At 37.0% G+C, this 11,871-nt stretch overlaps 1 protein-coding gene across 6 annotated transcripts in view; it reads left to right on the top strand.

Moving 5' to 3' along the window:
- The window catches only part of LRRFIP1 (LRR binding FLII interacting protein 1), a 234,461-nt gene that overhangs the window by 96,678 nt on the left and 125,912 nt on the right, over nucleotides 1-11,871 (top strand). For 4 of the 6 annotated variants that reach the window (XM_015832180.1, XM_015832179.1, XM_015832178.1 and 1 more), the window contains exon 3: nucleotides 6,300-6,377. The exons of the other annotated variants lie outside the window; for them this stretch is intronic. In XM_015832180.1, coding sequence (XP_015687666.1) covers nucleotides 6,300-6,377 — 78 coding nt within the window. The remainder of the gene's footprint in view (nucleotides 1-6,299; nucleotides 6,378-11,871) is intronic. 6 annotated transcript variants of the gene reach the window in all.

The following is an 11,871-nucleotide window of genomic DNA, read 5'->3' as shown; positions in this document are numbered from 1 at the left end:
TAGTCCATCTGTACCAGGAGCCTTACCAACTTTTAATTGCTTAATTGCCCCCTTAATCTCCTCAGAAGTTATTAAACAATTCATCTTTTCCCTTTGATTACTTGACAATCTAGGAAAATGTGCCTGCTGTAAATAATTGTCTATTTCTTCAAGTTGTATATTTTCAGAAGCATATAACTTAGAATAAAAATCCAAAAAGCTCTTTTTAAGCAAATTTTGTTGAGATGTCAATTTACCATTATAATCTATTTTCTCTGTAGTTCTTGACTTCTGCTTCTTTCGTAGTTGGTAGGCCAACCATCTTCCAGGTTTATTTGCATTACAAAATGTATTATATTTCATATACCTTAAACTAGTTGCAGTCTGATCTGCTATTAACATATTAAATTGCTCCCTAAGCACAGTTATAGATACTTTTAAATTATTATCCAGTGGATTTGAAATAAAAGCCTTTTCTTTTAATTTAATCTCATCCTCTAACTCTTTTCGTTTTTGCATCTGTTTATGCCTATAAACATTGTTCATATAAATCAAAATGCCTCTCATATACGCTTTACTAGTGTCCCAAACCATTGAAATCGAAGTGTCTTTATGCATGTTCAACAAAAAAAATTCTTTCAATTGGTCTCTACATTTCTGCACGTTTGTATCGTATCTAAATAAGTTTTCATTCAGTCTCCAAGTTCTTCTATTCCCCTCTTCAGCAAATAATTCCATCCATACAGGACTATGATCTGACAATGTCCTAGGAAAGATCTTAATATTCTTCACTCTAGAAAAGAAATCATTAGTAATTAAAAAAAATCAATTCTAGAATAAGATTGATGCCTATCCGAAAAAAAGTGAAATCTCTTTCTTCCATATTTCGTTCTCGCCAGATGTCTTTTAATTCCAATTCATCCTTCAAATCAAAAAAGGGTTTAGGCAGTATAGAACTAAAAGCTTTACAGTCTCTTCGTGAGTCTAAAACTCCATTCCAGTCTCCCATCATAATAACAGATTTGTAATCCAATTGATTTAATTTCCGATGCACCAATTTATAAAACTGTTTCTGTTGTTGATTTGGAGCATATAATCCGATAATAAGACATTTCTTTCCAATCAATAATATTTCAATAAAAACATATCTTCCTTCTGAATCAAAATCAATTAATTTGGGCAAGAACTCTTTCCTCACATAAATAACTACCCCACCTCTTTTCTGAGGCGCAGGTGCCATAAAATGTATTCCCAACTGTGAATTAATTAGATATTTTTGATCCTTTGCTGTAATGTGAGTTTCTTGTAAACATACAACATCACTTTTATGTTGTTTCAAATAATGAAATATCTTTTTTCTTTTCTGTGGAGAATTCAAGCCATTAACATTCCAGGTCAGAAACCTTGCCATCTTTAGTGGCAGAGAGCCTCTGGAACGCTCCTTGTAAATCAGCTGTTACTGATCTCTTCGGCCTTGCACCTCCCACTGGCTCTGAAATAACTTGCTGCGCTGTAGGTGCAACTTCCACTTTTTGCTGCTCTCTTTCCTTGCGTCTATGAGCTGCACAGGTCATTCTTTGTAACTTCGGATCATCTTTAATTTCCATAAATTGCTGCTTAGCTTGGTCTTGTAGTTTTGTAGCACTTGAAGACATAACTCCCTCAGCCACCTGCTCTTCAAGAATTCCTTCCTTTCTGGTACCTCGTGGAGATGATGATGAACCCGCTTTCAGAACTGAGATTTAAAAATCTCATGCTTTCGAAACCGAGTTGAGCCTATAGCGTGTTCCCAAGTAATTCACAATTATACCAACAGGTATATCCCATCTAAATTGAATTTGTCGCTTTTTCAACTCTTCAGCCAGAAAGGTGAAATCCTTCCTTCTTCTAAGTATTTTGGATGGTATCTCCTTTAAAATTATAACATCTTGTGCCATAATTTGAAATCTCTGCTTATAAAAGGCTTGAATAATTTCATTACGGATTGATCTTCTAGAAAAATAGATTACAACATCTCTTGGAAGATTTCTCTGTCTTACAACCCATGAATTAACTCTGAAAATTTTTTCCATTTCTCTCATAATTTCTTCAGGTTGACAAGACAAAACCAAAGCCAAATCTGCTGCAATCTCTTCCTCCAAATTTTCTTGAACATTTTCCTTCAATCCCCTTATTCTCAAAGCATATTCCATTTCTCTATATTGTGACATAATAACCTCATTTTGAGTTAAATCCACGTTCTCCTCCACTTTTCCCAATCTGAATTCCAGACTTTCAACATGTTCCTCCACTTTGTCCACCCGTTCATCTATACGTTCTACATGGACTGCCAAGCCTTGAAGTGCAAACAGTATATCGTCTCTCATCTCTGCATTTTTCTTCTCCAAAAGCTTCTCTGTCTCTATTCTAATCTGTCTTACATTGTCCTTCAAAGCATCCTGTAATTGCATTGCATTGTCCTTCAAAGCATCCTGTAATTCTTTCAGTGTAAATACCAGAATTGGGGGAGAAGGCGGAGGAGTCTTAGCTTTGGGCTGCTGTGGTGTTTGAACAGCTGGGGAGGAGATCGTGCCTTTCTGAGGAACAGAAGTTCCCGCACGTTTTGAAGCCATTTTTCTTTTCTCTTTCTTCTATCTTATATTTTTATTTTTCTTCTTCCTCTTTAAAATATTGTAAAGTCTCGTAAAAGCAACAAATACTAAATGTATAAAAGGAGACAGAAAGCTTGCCCACCAATAAGCAACAAAAAAGCAAATCCGCTACAAAATTTCTTCTATATCCAGAAAAGTGAAAGTCTCTTATATCTTCTGTCAAAAAAGAAAACACCCTTCCGCAGCCATATTCCTTCTTCTTCTAGTTTAGACAAAAAGTGAAGAAGATACTTATTTGTTTCCAGAGTTAAAGTCACAATTTATTCAAAGTCCAATCCTCCTGGTTAGCTCTGTCTGCTTATAAGTTCTACTCACAGTCTCTTTAAACGGCAGAGGTGGAATCAGCGTCTGGCTTCGTTCAGAGAACAAAGGCAGCCCGAGGAGCGGAGAAAGTCCCAGTCTCCGGGGGAGTTCACACCTTATCCCTCACAAAAGACAAATTATGAGGGCTAGGGAACTCTACCCCTATCTAGGAAGCTCACCCCCCCTTTGCCCGGGGAGGGGGATTCCGAGCCGCGGAACAGCTGTTGCACGCTGTTCCTGCGGCTTTGACGTGTCCTCGGGGCAGACGGCTCAAAGAAAAGCCGCCATCGGCGCCGCCATCGCCACCGGAAGTCCCTTTTTCCTTTCTTGAAGATGGGAACCACATCAGCTCTTTTCCAATCCTCTGGTAGTTGCCTGGTGCTCCAGGATTTTTTTAAAGGTATTGAGATAACATCTGAGATAACATCTGCCAGTTAGTGAGATAACATCTGCCAGCTGCTTCAGAACTCTGGGATGTAATCCATCAGGTCCTGGTGACTATATTCACTGAGATTGAGATCTCTTACCATTTTCTTGCTTATTTTAATTTTTATTTCTAGTCTGTCTTTTATAGTTATGTTTTTGGTAGGTTGGGCTATAGTTTCTTTTTGTGTGAAGACTGATGCAAAGAATGAGTAAGCTGTTTTGCTTTCTCTATACTGCCTGTTATTTCCTTGTCATCTTCTCTCTTTAGTGGACCGATTGTTTCCTTGACTTTTTTCTTGTTATTTATATGTTGAAAGAAACTTTATTATCTTTGACTTTTGTTGCAAGTCTTTGTTTATTCTAAGCCTTTGTTTTCCGGACTTCATCTTGGGTAGATTTGGGCTATATGCTGATATTTTGACTTAGTTATGTGTCCCTCTTTTCATTTTTTGTATTTATCCTTTTTGTCTTTCAGTTTATTAGAGAGATCTTTGTGCAACCATACTGGTTTCTTCTTGGATTTCTTGTTTTTATTTTTTTCAGTGGTATTGTATCGGACTGAGGTTTTATGATTATATTTTTCTGTGTTTCCCATGCTTCTTGAGTTGTTCTCCTCTCTAGGATTTTTATCCATGGAATTTTTCTGAGGCTCTGAGTTTGTTAAAATCGACTCAAGTTTAAGACACTGGGTGGATTATATTCTACTGCTTGTGTATGCATTATATTGAATTCCAGTATGATGTGGTCACTCTTGCCCAAGGTTTTGGCAACTTCAACTCCCTCTATCACTTTTTCTCTATTAGTAAGAATTATGTCCAGTATAGCTTTTCCTCTAGTTCCGTCCTCTACCTTTTGAATGACAAAGTTGTCAGATAGGTTGGTTAGGAATCTGTTCAATCTCCCACTTGCTGCAGAGTTTGTCTCCCAGTTGATATCAGGGTAAAGTATCAGATCTCCTTTTTGGGTGCCCTGCCATTCTGGTGGAGGGGGGAGGAAGACGCTCTGGGGGAGCATTCTTTGCATACTTTTGCTTTGATGTAACCACATGGGAATTAGGGAGGGGGATCGTCTGCAGAGATAGGATGGACTCCTTCCTAGCTGGTTCCAGCCTGGATCCAAGGTTGCTGTGCCCTGAGGATGACCCGTTATCTGTCTTGTACTTCAAAACAACCTTGGGGCACTATATTGGCTGCTGGTGGACTGGTCAGGGGGGTTGGGCTTTGAAGGGAGAAGAATAGCTTGGTGCTTTGCATGGGAATGTTAGATTCCGCTTGACTTTACTGCAACAACTGTTTCTTAGAAATAGTTCTTTTGATTGACCACATGACATCAAGCGTTGTACTTTCCTGAGAGTGACAGTTGAGGCAGGTCCTTACATAAAGTCTCCCATTACTACATATGGATTGTAATATATAAACTAACATGGATATGTTCAGATTATAAATCATAAATCAGAATTAAATGGTATTGAGCAATATTTGTTCTGGAATATTTTTCAAGCCATAGTCCTCCAATTGGAATATAACTGCAAATTATAATTCAGATGAATTCATTATTTTTTGGTTTTGCCATTGTGGAAAGGGAGGCCATTCACATCTGAAATCAGGTAATATATCTGTTCCACTGTTTTATGATCTCTTTGATACTTATTAGATACAGATTCAAGCAACATTACTTAATACTGCTTATATAGATTAAGACTAGATAGTTAGTCTTTCCATCACATTTAGTAACACAATTGCATTTAATGCTTGGCTGGTCAGATATATTTTTTTTAGTTACTTGGTAAAATGTGAAATATCCCTTCCTCCATCTCATGATTAAAGGGAGAAAATGCAAATTTTAATTCTAACTTGCTTTTATTTATTTTTGTAATCTATATAAATAAAAATGTAAATGTTCGTTTGTTCAAAATCTTAAATCTCCGAAAGTTCTTCACCGATTGCTTTGAAATTTTCACACAACGTTGCATTCGAATACGTGCGTGTTTTTATATAACTATATTATATAGATGTCATACGTGTGACAGGTAAAAACATGCTTTTTTTTGAAAAACAGTGCCATCTGTTGGACGTAAAAGCAACACACACTTTTACCAGACTGAGCCACAGCAACGCGTGGCTGGATACAGCTATTTAAAATAAAAATTTAGCTTTCTCTCATTTTAATTTGTCATTTTATGGGAAACTGTCTAATTAATAGCAGTATTGTAAAATGGTTTTATTCAGTCTGATTTGATTCATTCTTAAGCAGTGGTTTATGAATAATACATTGTTGGTTATATTAAAAGCTTTTAAAGTTGAGCAAGATTTGGATTAGATTTAGATTCTTATTCATATCCTTTTAAATATTAAGTACCATTTGTCAGATTCCTGTTGCATGACTGATGGTTTACAGTTCTAATTTTATGATCCTGTAGTTCATATTGGTACATGACTGAGTTGCTCTTTCTGCCAATAGATTTGGTTTTCTCTCTCTTCTAACCAGCTAACATTCTAAATGTAAGCTTGTTTATATTAGGGGGAAAAAATCATCCCAATGATAATAATTCCTGGGCTGTTTGGCTACTGCACTGACAGAAGGACTAAATGAAGAATAAATCCTTCTGAAAAGCCAGAACATTGGGAAGAATATAGATAGAACCATACCATATAGTATGGGAATCACAGTTTAGTTTCTGCATCAGCTGATAAAAACTCAGTTTGCAGGAATGAATAGAAACACTGAATCATGATTCAACTGAAGTCTAACCAAATTGTTTAAAGAAAATAAATATATTGTTATTGCTTTTGTTGATTTTGCAGCAGGAGAGCATATGTATGTATGTAAGCTTATTTCATCCTATTCTTATGAGAACTGCTTGTAACCTAGAACTTTGCAATTCTAATTATTCTTTCTTTCATCTCTCCTTGATGCATTATTTTGTATATATGTGCACAGCCTACAGAATACACTTGCTACCTTGGTTCAGGATCTCGAGCATCTTCTAGAACTAGTTCTGCTCATGCAAGTCCTGTGGTGAGCATTTTTTCACACTTTCCCTTTTTGTGTCATGATTTGTTTATTTATATCTCACCTTTATTTGTAAAAAGGTGTTGAACATATCCATCACACTTTCTTTCTTCTATTTTCCCCACAACAACAACCTTGTGAGCTGGGCTACGAGAGAGGGATCTTATTAAAGCTCTTCTCCTACATTACAGAACATTGAAGTATATATTATTAAATGAATTCAGATTAAATCACAATGTATGACTGGCAGTCTTGGATAGTTAGGTGGCTAATACTACAACTGGGGTTTTTATTCTTAATTTCATAGGAAGTTTTATGTATGATGTGATAATAAGGATATCTTTGTTTCATTCAGCTTGGCCCCAAATACACCTGGTATTTTCCAAATTGTTATTAGGAAATTAAGAGTCAGAAATAATCATTCTACAACATTATACAGTATATGGGCAAATTGACTAGAAAGCATTTTAGAAATTATATTAGTATAAAGTACTGTGTTCACGATCAAAACAAAACAAAAAATGTCTTGCAACACAGAATGAACCTGTTCAACCAGTTATGCTGCCGTTCAGTGTTTTTCATTCCATTCTCCCTACCCTCGTTTCTTTCACCTGCATGCTCACATCATTCTTTGATCTCTGAGCATGCTCAGTCCTCACTGGGTTGTAATTAATTGTTTGGCTTTTTTGTTTGTTTGTTTGCTTTGTTATAGGTTTTCTCCAAAAGTAGACAGGTAGTCCTCAGGTTACAAGTGTCATGGAACATTGTAATCTTGACCATCATGATGGTCATGATTAACCAGTTTTATGACCTTTTTTGGGCCGATTATTAAACAAATCACTGTCATTAAGCAAAACAATAATTTGCTATGTGTACAATTTTGATCAAAATCAAAGGTAAATGCCAATTGAGTTTCCAGTGACGTCGCAGCAACATGGGTGCAGGGGAACAAGGCTCCGTTCCCCAAGCCCGATTTCTACTAGTGTGGGGGGGGTCCAATAGGACCGAAAGTCGTCCCGTAGAGGCGACTGGCCAAAGGGTGAAAGTTTGTAGATCATAAGCCAGCGGTAGCTGACCTGCTTGATCCAAAGTAGCCTTTGGAACCGGCAGGAAGAAAGGCTGACCGCACCCATGCGGTCAGCCAGAAGCCGCTGATCGTCGGAGACAACGAACACTAAGTGGAAAGGAAAACAGCTGATCTGGGTGAGACTACTAATTTCCTTACCTCTCTACAAGTGAAAAATACTGGTTCTGGAAAAAAGCACCCCAAAGCAAGAAATCCCCAAGATTTAGTGAGGGTTTTTCCCCCTTTACCCTCCCTCCTGAACTATAAGCAGTGGTTTAAGCTTTGGGGAAATTAAAACTGACTTATAACAACAGTTGAGGGATAGAAGAAGGAATTTGGTAAACTTTTGCATTTATAATTTTTTTTTTATTCCTTGTTTGGAAATCGTCGGATTTTAACTTTTAAAACTCTTTAAAGTTTGGTAGGAATGGACATCTAATGACATCTAGTAGCAAAACTAAGAACTACATTTAACTTCGCATTTTTTATCTTATTAAGTTGTTTTGACTGGAGCCCTAAAACTTGGCTAGATGCCCAAACATAACCTATAGTTTAAATCTTTTGATGTCCTTGGAATCTATAGTCCTGAAGATTGTGACTGGAAAAGAGAAGAATCTTTTTGGATTGCTCTTTTCTACAGGATGGTTTTTAAGTCATCTGATTTCCCTGGATTACAAATATATCTTGACCTGGAATATTTACAAGCTGTTTTGACAGAGTGAATAACAAGAAATTTCTACTAACAGAATACTTTAGATTACAAATTTTGGCATATTTTTTGCTTTTTCCCCGTTTGTTCTTTTTTATTACTTATTGTTTTTTTTACTACTTATCCTTCCTATTTGTTAGGAGCCTATTGGATTACAAATTCTGAGTTACTTGGTGGATTATAAAGTATGATTAAAAGATAAAGATGAGCGTCCCAAATTTATCTAAAGTTGGAAAAAAGTAACTTCTGCTGCCTCCTCTGCTTCTGCAAGTCCAGTTTATCAGAGATCAATTGAAACAATGCTCCAACAAGAAAAGGCTAATAACGTCCAACATCAAACTCCAGCGACATTACAAGCAATTCAAGAGGCAATTGCTACTCACATGGCTACAACGAGAAACCATGAGGAGATGAAAAGTGATCTTGATAAAAATGAATAAAAAAATTAATAACATGGACTCTCAATTTGAAAATTTTAAACAGATGGTTACAAATAACCAACAAAGAATCCAAAAAATAGAAGATAAATCAACTGAGGTTGACCAAAAATTAGAAGACTTAAAGATGAAAACCAGAAATTGATGCAAATAAATGGAGAACTAGAACAGGGTTTTTCAACCGGTGGCACGCGTACCACTTGTGGTACATTAACAAGTGGCAGGTAGTATGCAGCCCTGCCTAGCCAAGTGTAGTGGGGGAGGGAAAGAGCCAGCGCAGGCAAGGACTTACTGTGAGAGAGTCCTCTGGAGTGAGAGGGAGAGAGAGAGAAAAGAAGCAGCCTTGGGAGGAGGCAGAGTCAGCTCTAGCTGCACCGAAGGAGGAGGATGGGGGGAGAGGAGAGGAGATCAAGCAGGCCAAGCAGGCCAGCCATGAGCCGATCTACAACTTCTGTGGCAGCCACCTGTGCTGGCAGCAACAAACAGGCAAGAAATGCAGCAGGGGAGGGGTTGCCCTCCACGAGGAATGAAGAAAGGTAGCATCAGCTGGAGGTGAGACATGGAGGGAGGGAGATGGAGAGTGGAAGGATTCTTTTGTGCTTTTGTGATTTTGAAGTTCTGGGATTTGTGCAATGAGGGCTTTCTGTTCTTAAGGAGTGTTTGGCAATTTCTATTTGGCTGATGGCTGATGTCTCCTGTTAGCTTTTATTGCTCTGCTATTGTTAGCTGTAAGTTTTGCTGCAAGGGATTTTGAAGTATTTTTCTCCTGAATGGATTTTGCCTGAATGGAGCCATTTGGGGAAGCTGCCTTAGCCGGCAGCCAATACTTACTACATTTTTTCCCCTTAAGTGCCCGCTATGCTCCTTAACTTTCCTTTTTAGCCAGTAGCTAATTCTTAAAGGGGAATGTGCCTTTTTAAGCTAGTTCACTCAGCAGCTTGTCTTTTCTGTTTCTGGAGGCTTTTCCTTGTTTGATGAATATATGGAAGAGGGAAAATATGGGGGGTTTTCAAATTCTTCCTTCAGAAGGAGGTGGGCATGAGAAAGAGGGAGGGAGGGAAGTCCTGCCTTAGCACTTGGCCACCAGCAGCCCTGCCATTGACTTTGCTTGTCAAAATGTTGCAAAAGGGGATCACATGACCCTGGAACACTGTGACCATCATAAATATGAATCAGTTGCCAAGCATCCAAATATAAATCACATGACCCTGGGCATGCTGCAATGATCATAAGTGTGAAAAATGGTCATACATCATTTCAGTGCAATTGCAACTTTGAACAGGTTTTTTTTTGGTCATCAAGTTTTTGACACCTTGCTAGGTGGTACTCGAATATTACCATATCCTAAAAGTGGTACAGTCGGTGTAAAGGTTGAAAAGTCCTGAACTAGAAGACTCAATAGCTGTCATGGAGATGGAAAGAGCCTCATATTTTTTAAGATTTCAAAATATAATAGAAGATAAGGAAGAGGACCTTCTAGACCTGATAACGGAATTATTGGCAGACACATTAGGAATTGGGAAACAGGAAATGGAAGGAGAATTAGATCAGATCTATCGAGTCAACTCAAACTACGCTAGAAGAAATAAAGTCCCCAGATTTCTCAAAAGATCCATAAGAGACAAGATTCTAAGAAGAGTAAGAAATGAAGCTTTGAAATACAAAGAAAAAGAAATTGTAGTTCTCAAATCCCTAGGACAGTGATGGCGAACCTTTTAGAGACCAAGTGCCCAAACTGCAACCCAAACCCCACTTATTTATTATCGGGTGCCAGGTGGGCGTGGCCCACTGGGTGGGTGTGGCTGCAGTGGTCATGGCAGACTGGGTGGGCATGGCCACACCAATGTTTCTCGTGGGAAGGGATGCCTGTGGGGGCCAGGTAGGGTTGGTTAGAACAACCAAAAATTGGTAAACTTCACTTTGCACTAGCACATCAAAAGAAAAGAGGAATAGCTCTATACATTAAAGAAATGATGAACCCTAAACAAATTTATGTGGAAGAAGAGGGGAGAATATTAATGGTGGAAATAAGGATAAATCAAAAACAGATTCTGATGGTAGCAATATATGCATCAAATAATAAACAAGAACAATTTTACCAAAAATTATATGAAAAATATTAGAATTGGACTATCAAAATTTCTGTATAATGAGAGACTTTAATGCAATAACAGATGGAACTTTGGACTATAAAAGCACTAAACAAGGGAGGAAAGGAGGAAATATGTTATCTAAAACGTTTTTAAAAATGGCAGCAGAACTCTATCCAAAATATAAGGAGAGAAAAAAAATCCAAAGAAACTACAATACACATTTTATTCAAATAGACATAAATCATGGTCTAGAATTAATATGATATGGACATCCTCGGAACTTAGCACAATCATACAAGAAATTGAGATAGAAATCAACATTTGGGCAGATCATAACTTAATAAAGATGACTTGGAGAGGAACCAAGAAAAAATTAAGATGGTCTTTGAACAAATCTATATTGAATGAAGAAGAATTTATACAACTAGCGACAAAGGAAATGGACTTTTTTTCAAAACAAACAAGAAAGAAGAGACATCTTTTCAAAATGTGTGGGATACGGCTAAAGCATATTTCAGAGGGTTGGCTATAACCTATACTGCCAAAAAGAATAAAGAAAAGAAACAACAACAGTTAAAGTTGAAGGAAAATTCAGAAAGTTAGAATCAGAACTACAAATAGACCCACAAAAGAAAATACTTAAGAAACAAATGGAGATAATAAAACATAAATTAAATCTAGCTGAGACGGAAATAATGGCTCAACAGATTAAAAGGGCTAAACAGAACTTTTTTGAAAACGCCAACAAACCAGGGAGATGGTTAGCACATAGACTGAAAAAAGAAAAAGAGAAAAAACTGATAAACAAACTGCAAGACTCAAAAGGTAAATTACAGTTTCAAAATGATACAATTTAAAAAATTATCAAAGATTATTACGAGATAGTTTACAACGCAGAGGAAATTTCAAAAGAAAAAATACAGCAATATTTTAAAAAAGACATAACCAAAATTTCAGAGAAAATTCAAAATATATTAAATGGAAAAATATCAATGATACAGAGGCTATAAAAAGGCAAAAAAATGATAACACTCCGGGTTCAGATGGATTACCCGCAGAGCTTTATAAATCATTACAAGATATACTAAGCTCAATATTGAAAGAACTGTGCAATGAAATACTTTTGGAGGCTAAAATACCAAATACATGGACTGAAGCCAATATTACCCTAATACCCAAAAGAAGACTCTGATCT

The sequence above is a fragment of the Protobothrops mucrosquamatus genome, unplaced genomic scaffold (genome assembly GCF_001527695.2).
Source record: "Protobothrops mucrosquamatus isolate PMUCROS unplaced genomic scaffold, P.Mucros_1.0 scaffold_311, whole genome shotgun sequence".
Taxonomy (NCBI): domain Eukaryota; kingdom Metazoa; phylum Chordata; class Lepidosauria; order Squamata; family Viperidae; genus Protobothrops; species Protobothrops mucrosquamatus.
Note: the sequence above shows the minus strand (reverse complement) of the source record. Positions and strands in the feature narration are given on the sequence as shown.